The sequence below is a fragment of the Oryx dammah genome, unplaced genomic scaffold (assembly GCF_014754425.2).
Source record: "Oryx dammah isolate SB20612 unplaced genomic scaffold, SCBI_Odam_1.1 HiC_scaffold_7, whole genome shotgun sequence".
Classification (NCBI taxonomy): domain Eukaryota; kingdom Metazoa; phylum Chordata; class Mammalia; order Artiodactyla; family Bovidae; genus Oryx; species Oryx dammah.
The window spans coordinates 13,301,471-13,315,545 of NW_024070191.1; the positions used below are offsets into that span (position 1 = coordinate 13,301,471).

A 14,075-nucleotide genomic window follows, 5' to 3' on the forward strand; every position below is an offset into this window, starting at 1 on the left:
AGAGAACCCCCTGAGTTTATCAAGGGTATGGTTACAGAGGTGCATGAAGAAAACTCTAGATATTTTCATGTGTGTAATACGCTGCAAGTTCCCAAGTTGTTTTGTATCCTGTCCTCTCTTTCCTCATGTGGAGTAAAGGTTGGACCAGCATGAGCTGGAGTAGTGTGGGTTGGTGCAGGTGCTCTGGGGGTGATTCGAGAGTTTCTGGGTGCTTCGGGCCATCCCCTCCCATGACGTGGCACTCCTGCTGACTCACAGTGACTGCCCTACTGCCACTGTACTTAGGAATTAGCCTTCATTTTTTTCTTTTACCCACAAGGAGGTATAATGCCATCCTGGTCACATGACTTTGAAACAAATGAAGCCATTTTGGGCTTTAGAGAACACCTGAGCAGCTTTTATAAGAGCAGAATCTGGGATAGTAAGGAATGTAAGTAGAATTTATTGGGGAAAGGGCTGTTTAATTCAGCCTCTTGAATTTGAAAGCTTGACATAGTTATTTGAAAGACTTGACGTCATTAAAAATGCTTTGGCTTTGGTCCTTCTTCAGATGGTTACAGTACTGGCTCTAGGGTTGAGTGTCTACCTCCAAAAATTGCTGTCTCTTATTTGGTCTCTGTAAAAAGTGTTATCTTTAAAAAGTATGGCATGTGTATATGGAATGAGAGAAATACACAGAAAGAGCCTGCACTCCATAACAAGTGGTCTCTGCTGTTCTCGTTGTCAAGTACCTCTTTTCAACTTTGGTCAATGTTCGCAGAGAACATCATATGAATGGTACATCCCCAAAGGGATCTTAAAAACTGGCTGGATGAACAAACATCTGAATCTGGTGCCAGCCCTGGTGGTCGTGTTTTATGAACTGGACTGGGACGAGCCCCAGTGGAAGGAGAAGCAGTCCGAATGTGCCACCAGAGTGGAAATAGTCAGGTATGTTCCCCTTTGTCCAGTTGACTGTGTGAGGTCAGACCCACCTCTGGAGCTTACTGACCTTTACTGAAGACAGCTGAGTGCTGTTAAGACTGCAGTGGTCATTCGGGGATCACTGGCCTCTGGGGAAACCTGTTGACTTGCTAACAGGTAGCATTAACTGACCTTAACTTACAGTATGCTAAGCGATGGGAAGAAATTTCAAAGGCAAATTGGCCTGAATATCCATATGTTTTTTCTTGTATTTATATATATTTTTGAACTGTAGTGGTTTATTATTTAGTCTCATAAAGCACTTTTTGCTTTATCACCATTTATTTCTAAATAATTCTTTTGGATGACTTCTCTAACATATCACTATAAAGAAATAAATTGTTATATAACTTTTATATTAAAATTCATGTTCAACTTTTGCCTTCTAAGAAGATTTTTTTGTAAGAAATAGGAGCTCAATGTGAGATTGTACTTTTAAGATTTAAATCATTGTGGCATGTATGTTTCATTATATGTGGGGAAAAAAATTCCCCTAATGTTGTTGGTTTTTTTTTTTTTTAGTTTAAATTTGTCTTTCTTGGACTAAATTGTCAATCTTGTATCTTACGTAAAATTTTGAATACACTTTTAAGTAAAAACAGTTTGAGTATTAATTCATCTTATTGCTCTTTTTCCGCTGCAGGCAGAGTTTACAAGGGAGAAACACCAAAGTTGCAGTGGTTCTGATTCAGAAGAAAACCCCCTTACCCCCAGGTAGCAGAAGGTTGCTTAACAACTAATTGATTGGTTTATCCCTCCAGTTCTTATTACCAGAAGGCATCATCTTTAATATTAAAATCTTTTGCATTCGGTTACATGAAAGGTGGTGTGTTAACCTTAAAAAAGTGTCAATAACACAGGAGTAAATGCTTATTATAAAAAAATTAAGAACACTAAAGAGTGCCGGTCTTCTCAAGTGCTGCTTCCTAGTTCCATTCACCTCACCTAAGGGTATTGACACCATAGTTGTTCACTTAATGTTTAAAATTAAAGGTTGTTTTGCTTTTGAGATCTAGTTGAAATTATATTCCTTACATAATTTTTTTTTTTAAATTTCCAGTACGGCAAAGAAAAGTGCTGCGGGGTGGGAGGGGGTCTAATTTTCTATAAGAAAATGTCTTATTTCAAGTGATTATTTCTTCTACCATCTCAAACTTTAGAAGCCAAAATGTATGTTTGTTTCTGTGTTGAAACTTGAAGCATCTTAAATAGTTTTCCAAACCATTTTCATGAATTATTGCTTTTATTTTTAGTTACGATTTTGAAACAGTTATGTGGTGTATCTGTTGTCATTCCTTGGCCTGTCTGTCTTGGCTCTGTAGAATATTCCACAGTGTTTTTCTATGACAGAGATGTGTGGTACAGCTTCTAAGCACCCCACAGAGCTCTCAAGGGTGCCTGGGGTCCTACAGATGTGGTGAAAAGTGGCTTGAGTGTTTTTTTAATTACATTGTACCAATCTGGGGAGGTGTTCATTAAGAAAAATATATTGATTTTCTCTCTTTATGGAACTTGTTGTCAACAGGAGAAGATGTCATTGCTTCAGAAAGGGCTGCAGCCTTATGCAACGCGTGTGAGCTATCAGGAAAGTCTTTGTTTGTACTGCCCCATACAGACCACCTTGTGGGTTATATTATAAGGTAAATAACCGAGACAATATATTGAATTATTTAAGTTTTGACTAATCCATTTTATGTTACTTTTTTGCACATTTTCCTTAGATATACTGAAACCCTTTTATAACTTCAGAACTCTTCCAAGGAGGAAGAGCCTTGACGGTCAATCTTTGTCTGACTTTGAAGTCAGCTTTCTTTCATCCCAGGGAAGATACTTCTGATATGTACTTATTTTCATAAGCAGAACTTTGAGTTGTTTATCCATCTTCAGGCAATTTGGTTCCTCTCTAATCTCATAATTACAGAATGAAGCCGGATTTAACTTACACAAATGTTACTTTCACCTCATTTGCTAGTTCTCACTTCTGGTCCCTTTCCTGTTTTCTTTATCTTTAAACCCTAAATGTTATAGTCACAAAAACAGACAAATATAATTGAGTATTAGATGTCTTATTTCTTTCATATTTATAAATTAATAAAATAATTAGAGTGGTTGTAATCTTAGAGCTTACCTAATTTTTACAAATTGTAGAGTTATTTTTATTGATTATTTCTTAGACTGTAAATAATTTTAAATGGCTTTTGGTGGGTCTTATTTTAAGATTTTTTTTTTCCTAAAAATTTAGTTTATAGTTTGTTTTACTTTTTATCTTACGAAGTAAATCAGGCATTATTTCTGTCAGGATTTACTTTCAGGTCTTAGAAATGTGATTCTTGAAAACACTTTGGTTTAAAGTAACTTTGGTGTTTGAATTTTTTTTTTTTTTAACAGATTAGAAAATGCCTTTTATGAACATGCACAGACTTATTACTACACTGAGATTAGAAGAGTGAAATCTCATAAAGAATTTTTGAATAAAACAACACACCAGGTACATGTCTTTTCCTAAAGAAGGAAATAGCAGCAGCATTCTAGAGCAGATTATTCATCATCAATTATTTTTGAGGAGATTAAAGTTCTTAAATACTTTGATGTTTTAAAATGTCTTCTGTACTTTTGAGCTTTTTTTTAAAAAGCTTTTAAAAATTAATTTATCTTTTGTCCTCTTTGCCCTTAAAGCTCATTCAGATGTACCTTTATAGCCTTCTCAACTACATTTGTTTACTGGAGTAATGCTGAACCTTACTTTCGAATAGTTTCCTTTATACTTTAGATTTCCTCTTAACAAGCATTATTACAATTTTTATATTTTTAAGAGAAGATGTGTAATGTATTTTTTTTCCTATTTTTTTCAGCTTTTATTTGTTAGACATCAGTTCAAAATAGCTTTCTTCAGTGAGTTGAAACAAGATACACAAAATGCTCTGAAGTAAGTTTCTAACAGTTGTCAAACTAGATTTTTCTTTATGTTAACAATAACATATTAAGAGCAATTTCTGAATCACAACCAAACTTTAATTTTTAAAATGTTTTTCTTGGTTAGATTCAGGTTTGTAATATTTACTTTAATTTTTCTAGAGATAAATGGAATATAATGTTTGAATTTTTTGGAAAAATATCCATTTTACTATCAGAAGTAAATTTTATAGTATTAAAAAGCTTTCTGTTCTAATTTAATTAATTTCATGATCTAAAGAAATAGAGTACTAAAATTTTTCCCATCTTGTTGCCTGCTTCTCATTTGTATACTCAGTAAAACCCTTGTGTTAAGACTGATTTTCAGTTTAATATGTACTGAACATTATCTGAATCAAACTGAATTTTTTAAGGTGTGTAGTACATTTATTCAATTCAACTATGATTTTATTTTAATTAATTTGTTTTTAGTTTATAATACCTGCCAGTAGCATCATCTGTTATTCAAAGGCTCTGTTTAGCACTTTGAAGAATAGTTGTAGAGGCGTTGGCAGTGGTTAGATATTTTATCCCTTTGCTTTTATTTTGCTACACACAATATAGTAAAACATCTCTTTCTAGCTTAACTGAATTTTTTAAGATTGACAGTGCCAGTGTAGCAAAAGGATAAAAACCAGCTTTATATCCTAAAATTGAGGCAGGACTAAGTCTACTTGGGAGTGGAATAGAGAAAAATCATAAGTCTGTCATTCAGAGGAATATTGCAGGAACCTTGTCTTTTTTGTTTTTAATGAGGTGCTAAACACCAAATCGTGTTTCATAAATCTCAGCAACTTCATATATAGTTTTAGCTGGTTTTAAAAGGTAGTTTATTTATTGTCCATGGTATTAGTGAAACACCTTCCATTCTAATTCTGTTCAAAAACAGTGCTGGGAAGAAAGCTGTTACCTGGAGAAGTCAGGCGCAGTTTTCTTTGGAGAAGACTGCGATTTTCCTCATTACCTTCTGTCTTCTGTCAGACTTCGCTTTCTCACCCTGTTCTCTCCTTAAGCACTAGCTGCCCTGAGGGAGTCTCCACTGAGCCCGTGCCCTAGACCAGTGGTTCCCACTTCATGTGGAGAGAAACCTGGCTTTAAAGCTGCTGACCCATCTCTGTCTTGATGGCTCCTTCTTTGCTCATACAGTGTCTGTTTGTTTGAGGAGCTCAACAATGATGCTTTTAAAAATTACTTGTTATTTAACAGAATGTTAATTTTGCCATGTAACTCTTGGTCAATTTTCCATTTTACTTTTTTTTTTCAACTTATTTCTTGTCAGCTGTAGACAGATGTTAGTGACCGAACAATGTACCGTGGGTTCTGTTCTTAGTGAAAAGACATTGACTCCTCCCACACATAACGAATCAGTGTGTCATTTTCCAGGACATCAGAGACTGATCTGTGTATGTTGTTACTGAAGCTATTGAGTGTTAAGACATGTTGAGTAAATGTCGACTCTGTTATTTCTGGTAATTTTGCTGATAGGAATTTTTCTTTAAAATCAACCGGCATCATTTAACTGCCTTCCCCATGTTTATGTTAGGAATTACAGGACCGCCTATAACCTTGTACATGAATTGAGAGCCCATGAAACTAACATTCTGGAAATTAAGACCATGGCAGGATTTATAAACTACAAGGTAATAGTTCCACTTCCAAGAATAAGGAATATTTGGCTTTAAATATGGGATTGTCCGCTTAGGATTTGAAAATCCTGATTAGTCACTTGCTTTGAAAAGTGATCACTTGATAAATTGTGTTAGGTACTCAGTCATGTCCAACTCTTTGTGACCCCCCTGGACTTCTCCTCTGTCTGTGGACTTCTCTGGGCAAGAATGCTGGAGCGGGTTGCCATGCCCTTCTCCAGGTGGTTAATTGTGTTCTGTTCCTTTATGTCCCTTATCAAGGGCTGCCCTGGTTCTTAGCAGCCTAATTGTAGTGCTTGGTTATGAGCTATGGGTCCCAGAGTTCTTGTTTAGAACAGTTTTATCTTTGTAAAACTCCTCGAGGAGGGTCTTTTGTTTTTAAGTGGGCGCAGGAGACAGTGAGAAGAAAGCTGCCTCTACTACTGAATTTTAAAAGATGCAATCTATTAGAACTGGGTAAGCCTTCCTTGGTGTAATGGCATAGGTCCAGAAAAAGTGTACTTATTCCTCTAGAGAAAACTTTTATACCTGTTATGTGAGCACTTTAAGGTTGTATATGGTCGAAGTAGACACCTCTGGAAGGTAAGAGAGGCTGTGTGTTGTGCTTTTCATCTTTTCTGCACTCATCTTTTAAAGAGGCTGTCTCTGGGTTAGTGATGTGAGGGCAGACTTGATTCATTACTCGTGTAAGTGTAGATTGGTATACCTTCTACAGAAACTATTTTTTTATAATGACTGTGAAGATTTAAATTTGCACATTCCTTTTGACCTAGCAATTCCATTTCTGGAAGTTTATCCCACGTCTGTGCTAAGACTCACAAATCACGTGTTTGAGGATATTTATTGCATCTTGTAATAAGAAAAGATTGGAAACCCAGCAGTAGGTGATTGGTCAACATAAATAACTCCGAACAATGAAATACACAACTATTAAGAATGAGGCAGCTCCGCATATTGAAATGGAATATCGAAAATATATTGGTAGGTGAAAAAAGTGAGGCACAGACAGTATATTTAGTGAAATGCTGTTTGTATGAAAATAATATTAATAGTTCCCGTGTAAATGCATGCACATACTTGTCTGAGCATAGACTATACCACGAATGCCAGGAGCTGGTTGCCTTTGGAGGGGGAGATTGGATCCCCAAGGGACAGGGATGGATGGAGAGAACAACTTTTCATTTATTCCTTTTTACCTAAAAAATAAAGTCAAAACTGCTAATAAGTATGTGAGCCTCCCAGGTGGCTCAGTGATAAAGAATCTGCCTGCCAAGCAGGAGACACGGGTTCGATCCCTGAGGCTTTCCTGGAGGAGGGCATGGCAACCCACTCCAGTATTCTTGTCTGGAGAATGCCACGGTCAGAGGAGCCTGGCGGGCTACAGTCCATGGGGTTGCAAAGAGTTGGAGATGGCTGAGTGACCAAGCCACAACAGTAAGCATGTGGAAATAAATTTAGGCTTTGTTTCTTCTTTTCTTTTTTCATTTACCCTACATGCGTATAGATTATTACTTTGAAATAGTATCCCAGAGAAAAATTTTTTCAAGAATTTCTGTAATCCTTCTTTGATACAGAGGCTACTATGCTTTTATTGTGCTGCAGAATATCTTTCACTTTCTGACAGTTCTAAAACTGAAAGTTCATCTGTCCTTTCTCAGTTACCTGTGGGAAATATTTTATTTTTGCCCATCTTTATACTCTTCACTGGGTTTAATATTTCCTTATGCTATACCTTAACAAAACTTTCTAAGGTATAGAATAGATTCACTACAAATAGTGAATAATTTTATTTCATTAATCAATGGGACATAACCTTTTTAGATAACTTTTCTAACAGAAAATCAGTTTTGTTGTACTTCAATTCTATTGAACTTCAGAGATGGACATTCCGTAGTTTTTTTAAAGTTAGTCTCAAATTTTATATACTTTTAGATAAACCCACCTTTGAGTTTGGTTTTCTTCTTAACTTTGGCGTTGGTCTTACATCTTGCAGATCTGTAGGTTGTGTTTTCAACACAACACCCCGCTGGATGCAATCGCTCAGTTCCGAAAGCATATTGACTTGTGTAAGAAAAAAATTGGAAGTGCAGAGTTGGCTTTTGAGCATGCAGCATGGATGTCTAAACAGTATGTTTTAAATTTTATTTTCAGAATTTTTTTTTTTAAATCAAATTCTTGGAATTTGGACGAATGGAGTTAGCATGGACTTTGGTTATAAATCGCACTAAGATTTTTGTCAGTAAGTAGGTTTTTAATGATCCAGCATGTTTGGTGTAATGGCAGATATTGATTCATACAGTTCCTTAATGAGAATCAGCTGTTTACTGGTCCCATCTCTTTCATTCAACCAAGTTTCTGTTATGTGTCCAAAAACACTGAGAATATAGCAGTTTATAGACAATATCCCTACTGATATGGAATTTGCTCTCTGAGACTGATGACAAAAAATTGCTAAAATGAAAAATTTCCCAGACACGTGAATGTATTTGAGTGGTTGGAACCATGTTGACATCTGGTTGGAGGATACATTTATAAAGACTTGCTAGCATGAGAGAGTTGACTTAGAGAATTTTTCTGTAACCTACAATTAGTGTGTATTAGTATTTACAAAGCAATCCCCACAGTTTACAGCTCACCAGTGGCATTTTCTGGATACAGTCTTCTGAGGTTATGGTTTCAGGATGAAAGACTAGTATTAATAGAAGTAAGCTGCTTTTTCTTTTCTCTCTAAAATTTCTTGATTTTTTTTTTCCCCTTGAAGATTCCAGGCCTTCGGAGATTTATTTGATGAAGCTATTAAGTTGGGGTTGACAGCTATTCAAACTCAGAATCCTGGTTTCTATTATCAGCAAGCAGCGTACTATGCCCAGGAGCGGAAACAGCTTGCCAAAGCCCTCTGTAACCATGAAGTAAGTCACCGACTCCTGTATTACCTGGCAATTAGGAAGTTTATTAACCTTCTCTTGAAAGAGGATAAAGTTGGTTGGCGTTGATAATTTTTTTTCCAAGCCTTTGCCTATAATGAGTTTTTATTGTTGATATTTTCAGGAATTAGGATTCTTTTCAGTTTTAGCCTGAGTACTCTGTTTTCACCTATGAACTAAGCAGACATTTTTCTTTGAAGAACTGATTTTTGATTAGCTATTAGTTAGTGATTTTGACCAGGGAAAGTTGCTTTAAAATAAAAGCCACAGTTTAGTCTTTGCCACACTGTAAATTCATTGTTTTGCAGTGTGAAGGACACTGAGCAACGTGCTTTATTTTGACCCAATGGAGAAGATGTCATTGGACTTCTTTCTCTTCCTGCGGTTCTCCTCCATGGAAAACTCTAAAGAATATGTTTAAGAGTATTAATTGCATAGTTTCTTAAACTTGACATTTTATATTGCCTTTCTCTTGCATGTTTATATTTAAATACCAATTACTCCATAAGGACCTTTTAAAGTAAAATTATGGTATGAGTATGTTTATATACATAGATAGAGACACTTAGATTCATATAGTTATATCAGTTTATTTTCACTTAAGATCTCAAAATTCTTCTCTAAAGGGAATTTAAACAACAGTGCTACTTAAAAAACTGTTTAGAAAAAAAAAGCAATTTGCATATTAGTACTTTAAATATTTGAAATTTTTTCCCCTTAAATCATAATATACTGAGACTATTTTCTACCATGTTATTTGTATATGATGTATAATTTCATTTTATGTTTTATATTTTTAAAGTTTGTTATATTATCATTTGAGCACAGTATTTTAAAAGGCGATTAAAACTAGGTCTCATCAGGATATGTATAAACAGGCATTTGCAAGTCCTGGCTGGAGTGTAAAATGATATTTCTGTCAAGTAATTACTTCTGTCAAGTAATTATATAATCATGCCTACCTTTTGACCTAGAATTTCATATTCAGGAAGCCCAAGGCAGATAAGGGATCCTAAGAGATAAGTTTTAAGCATTATTTATAAAACTATTAATCATAGCGCAAAATAATAATAATGTAAATAACTGTAGAGAATCTGTTAAAATGTGGAATAGCAGGCAGCCATGAAAAATAATGTTTTGGCAGAATATTCAATGATGTGGTGAGATACAGGGAATGTATTTAAATGAAAAAAGTAGGTTGAAAAATTATGTTAGCTGATGACAAACATTCGCATATAAAATCTGGAAGAATAATGCACACACTTAATAGTGGTGGTAGGTCTACAGGTAATTAAATTTTTTTCCTTTTGAAAGTTTTCTTTATTTTTCAACAAAAGCTCTTATTATGTTTTGGTTTCAGAGAAGGTTATTAAAAAAAAAAAAAGGAAAGGAAAGCAGTGTAAATTTGTGAACCCTGGTGCCAAAAATAGCCTTCCTCCACCAATACCAGGACTTAATACACTTGCAATAAAAGAAAATCATATCTTTCTTTAAAAAATATCTGATAACATTTTTATTTGCGCAAAAATATATATGGTTTAACTATCAAGTTTAATTTGTAATATATTTTTACTGGTTTATAAATAAAAAGAAAATGTAGAGAAGTTAGTTATTATTAAATCATTTGTTAGAATCAGGTTGGTTTATTCAGGTTTATTTTTATGATACTACCTGATCCCTCCCAGTATTCTTGCCTGGGAAATCCCATGGACAAAGGAGCCTGGCGGGCTACAGTCCATGAAGTCGCAAGGAGTTGGACATGACTTAGCAACTGAGAACACCCACATGCAGTATTAAACAGTTTTTGTTTAATTTTGTGAAAGTTCAGTTTGTGTTAAAATAGTCACAACTTTGATATTTAATTGTGTGGTTTGTATTTACGAAAGCTTTTTTATTCTGACAATGATGAGGGAAGAGTTGGTTAGTGACAGGCTGTGTAAACTTATTCAGGGTTGTGTTTTAACTTACAGGCTTCTGTAACGTATCCCAACCCTGATCCCTTAGAAACGCAAGCAGGCGTTCTTGACTTCTATGGACAACGATCATGGCGACAAGGAATACTCAGTAAATAATTTTTCCTTTTTCCTTTTTTTGTCAATCTCGAAAGGCAAGAGATTGCTATCATAATTTTTCCTTTGGCTGCATTAGTATAACAAATTATGTTGAGGTAGAAATATTTGCTTTTTAACCATTCTTTAAAATTGAAGTACAAAAAAAAAAAAAATTGAAGTACAGTTAATTTACAATATTGTGTTTCTGCTGTCCAGTAAAGTGAATCAGTTATACATATATGTATATTCAGTCTTTTTTAGATTCTAAACATTTTTTTAAGATTTTTCTTTTTAGAATGTGTTGTTTGTATCACTGCATCTTAGAGTAACATAGCTAATGGTGTGATCAACACATTTGGATATCTGTTTTCTTAAAGGAAAGAATTTAATAAGCCACTGTGGCCAATTTTTATATTTGATACTTTAAAACATTACTTGTACTACCTTAAAAATAATTTCTGCGCATCTTTCTTGTTTTATACACCCTTAATTGGAGCAATTTCTGTGGCTATTAAACCTTAAGTGTTAAGAAATCATTTACTTTGGGGGAGAATGGATACATGTATATGTATGGCTGAGTCCCTTCCCTGTTCACCCAAAACTATCACAGTTAACTGGCTATACTCCAATGCAAAATAAAAAGTTAAAAAGAGAGAAATTATTTACTTTGGTCTCTGGGAAATGTATTCTATATAGAGAATGATATTGATATCACTTTTTTTTTTTGATACCACTTTTGAGGTGGTCGTTCCCACTGAGCAAGAGTACTGAGCTCAGTATCGCACCGTTCAGAACAGCGGCCACACCGAAGATTCCATGCTGATAGAGCCGCCTCTTAGACTCTTCAGAGTTCTAGAATGTTGAAGAGTCTGAAGTACATTGTAGTAAAGGCCTCAAGGAATGCACATATCTGATGTCCGTGTGGAGGATCTGTGTTCAATGAGCTATCTGAAATGGGCTGTGTCCTCTCTTACACAGGCTTTGATCTTTCGGATCCCGAAAAAGAGAAGGTGGGGATTCTTGCCATTCAGCTGAAGGAGAGAAATGTTGTTCACTCTGTGAGTTTTTGTTTTTTTTTTCCCTCAACACAAACTGTATTTTCAAGGAAAACATGAGATTATTTTTATTGGAATGTTTCTTTTTTATCTTTCCCAACAGGAAGTAATAATAACTCTTCTGAGCAATGCTGTTGCACAGTTTAAGAAATATAAATGTCCAAGAATGAAGAGTCACCTGAGTACGTATCCCTGACATGCCATGACTTGATGCGACTTTTGAGTGATTTCAGATTACATTCATACAAGATTTCAGATTACATTCATAAAATCTTTGTTTCCTTTATAGTGGTTCAAATGGGAGAGGAATATTACTATGCAAAGGATTATACCAAAGCTTTGAAGTGAGTCCTGTTCACTGTTTATTTTTGTAAGCATTGTGATTCCCTTGTGGCTAAATGAGAACGGAAATTTGTATTGGAGGATTTATTACTTCTGTGTTTATTGCCACTTCTATTAAACACCATTTATGTGATTTTTTTATTTTTTCAAGTAATGCCTGTTGGTACAGTCCTTTTCAGAGTCTTAGCAAACCTCACATTTATTTAATGTGAAAATACCTGTTGAACTATTTCAGGAAGATTTTTCTGAAGTTTATATAAAACGAGTAAAGCACTTTCTTTTAGTTTCTGCATGAACTCTTCCTGCACTGCCCTGTGAGGCTGGCTCGGCGTGTCTGACGTGTCGTCCTCTGTCAGGTTGCTAGATTACGTGATGTGTGATTATCGGAGTGAAGGGTGGTGGACCCTGCTCACGTCTATACTGACCACGGCTCTGAAGTGTTCCTACCTCATGGCCCAGCTGAAAGATTACATCACTTACTCCCTGGAACTCCTTGGCAGAGGTAACAACATTCCTTCAGTAAAGTCTGGAATCTTAACAACTACAGAGCCTCTTTAAGCTTCTTATAGTTGGAAGAATAATTCAGTATCAAATATCTGATAGTACTTGTATCACCTGCTTGTCACTTTGCTGAGAGAAGGGGTTTATACTTTAATGGAACTTGTTACAGTTGAAGGTCATACTGTAGTTGAGAAGAACAGATTTCTTCTGCCTTTTCAAATTATGGCATAAAGTAATTTTTCACATAAGAGTTCAAATGCACATACATAAAGTGTTGAGGCTGACTTAGAAAGCTGAGCTATCAGTTTTCTGGAATTGTGTTTAGCCATCTTAGAAGAGAGATTTATCTACAGTATTTTAATACCTGTAGTGGGGGTGGTATTGGGCTTACTTGGGGCTTACCCCACTAATACCTGTACAGGGTCATGGGCTTACTTGCCTGTCTTATAGTTCTGATTTTTTGCTTCTTCCTTCCTATTAGCTTCAACGCTGAAAGATGACCAGAAATCTCGGATAGAAAAAAACCTCATAAATGTTTTAATGGTAGGTTGGAACTCTTTATATATAAAATCTGTATCTGGATATGTGTATGTTTTTTTATAACTAGCTGAACAAACGTTTAACTCCATGTTGGTGCAGAATGAAAGTCCTGATCCTGAACCTGACTGTGATATCTTAGCTGTGAAAACTGCTCAGAAGCTGTGGGCGGACCGAATCTCTCTGGCTGGCAGCAATGTTTTCACAATAGGCGTACAAGACTTTGTGCCATTTGGTGGGTAACCAGCATCTATAGTATTATCTTAAGAGAAATTGTCCATTTTCTAAGAAATAAATAGATGCAGAATAATAAAAGTCAAAGATATTCCAAATACAGTCATTTTGTAGATAAACTAAATTTTTTTTTTTTTACTTTCCCCATTGACATACAAAGATGGTCAGAATTTTAAGTACTTAGTTTAGGTCTTAAAATTTCCTGCTGTGTTCATTTTTAGTTCAGATGTTATTTGAAAAAACAGTTATTTAAAAGGTTGATGCTTTCCTATCTAGGCAGGTATTTTGAAATAAGCTAAAAATAACAGAATCGTTCTTTTTTCTTTAAAATCATATGTCAGTTATGTTTCAGGAGCAAGCATGCTTTTAAAATTAAAGAGGTTTTGGAGGTAGAGTTCCTTTAAATTTTTTTTTAAAGAGTGAACTGCATTTATGTCTGTTGAAATGCTTCAAGTTCAGAAATCAGTTAGAATAATCAGTAGAGATGTTTCCTTTCTGAGGAGCAGATGTAGGTCGGAGAATAACGTGCGTGGGGCTAGCACGTCTGGTGGTGTCTGAACTGACCCCTTTTGTTTTGTTTCTAGTGCAATGTAAAGCCAAGTTCCACGCTCCAAGTTTTCATGTCGATGTTCCTGTGCAGTTCGATGTTTATCTGAAGGCTGATTGTCCACATCCCGTTCGGTTTTCTAAGCTCTGTATCAGCTTTAATAATCAGGTAATGGTACCTTTTAATGTGTGTGTGTGTGTTTTTTTTTTTTAACCGTGTATGTATTGTATCATAACTTGCATTAAATGAAGTAAAATAAACTTAGTGAATTTTAGGTCTTAGTAGGTTTCTCGCTAATAGGTGTATCTAGATAGACTGTATCA

At 35.2% G+C, this 14,075-nt stretch overlaps 1 protein-coding gene across 1 annotated transcript in view; it reads left to right on the plus strand.

Annotated features, from left to right (window-relative positions):
• TRAPPC11 (trafficking protein particle complex subunit 11) overlaps positions 1-14,075 on the plus strand; it is a 36,864-nt gene that overhangs the window by 5,425 nt on the left and 17,364 nt on the right. Inside the window, exons 3-18 of the mRNA XM_040243035.1 lie at positions 761-930; positions 1,607-1,677; positions 2,489-2,603; positions 3,352-3,451; positions 3,816-3,889; positions 5,459-5,555; positions 7,555-7,688; positions 8,323-8,470; positions 10,456-10,549; positions 11,515-11,594; positions 11,695-11,773; positions 11,881-11,935; positions 12,290-12,435; positions 12,916-12,977; positions 13,074-13,206; positions 13,790-13,920. Of these exons, the coding sequence (XP_040098969.1) occupies positions 761-930; positions 1,607-1,677; positions 2,489-2,603; positions 3,352-3,451; positions 3,816-3,889; positions 5,459-5,555; positions 7,555-7,688; positions 8,323-8,470; positions 10,456-10,549; positions 11,515-11,594; positions 11,695-11,773; positions 11,881-11,935; positions 12,290-12,435; positions 12,916-12,977; positions 13,074-13,206; positions 13,790-13,920 (1,689 nt within the window). The remainder of the gene's footprint in view (positions 1-760; positions 931-1,606; positions 1,678-2,488; positions 2,604-3,351; positions 3,452-3,815; positions 3,890-5,458; positions 5,556-7,554; positions 7,689-8,322; positions 8,471-10,455; positions 10,550-11,514; positions 11,595-11,694; positions 11,774-11,880; positions 11,936-12,289; positions 12,436-12,915; positions 12,978-13,073; positions 13,207-13,789; positions 13,921-14,075) is intronic.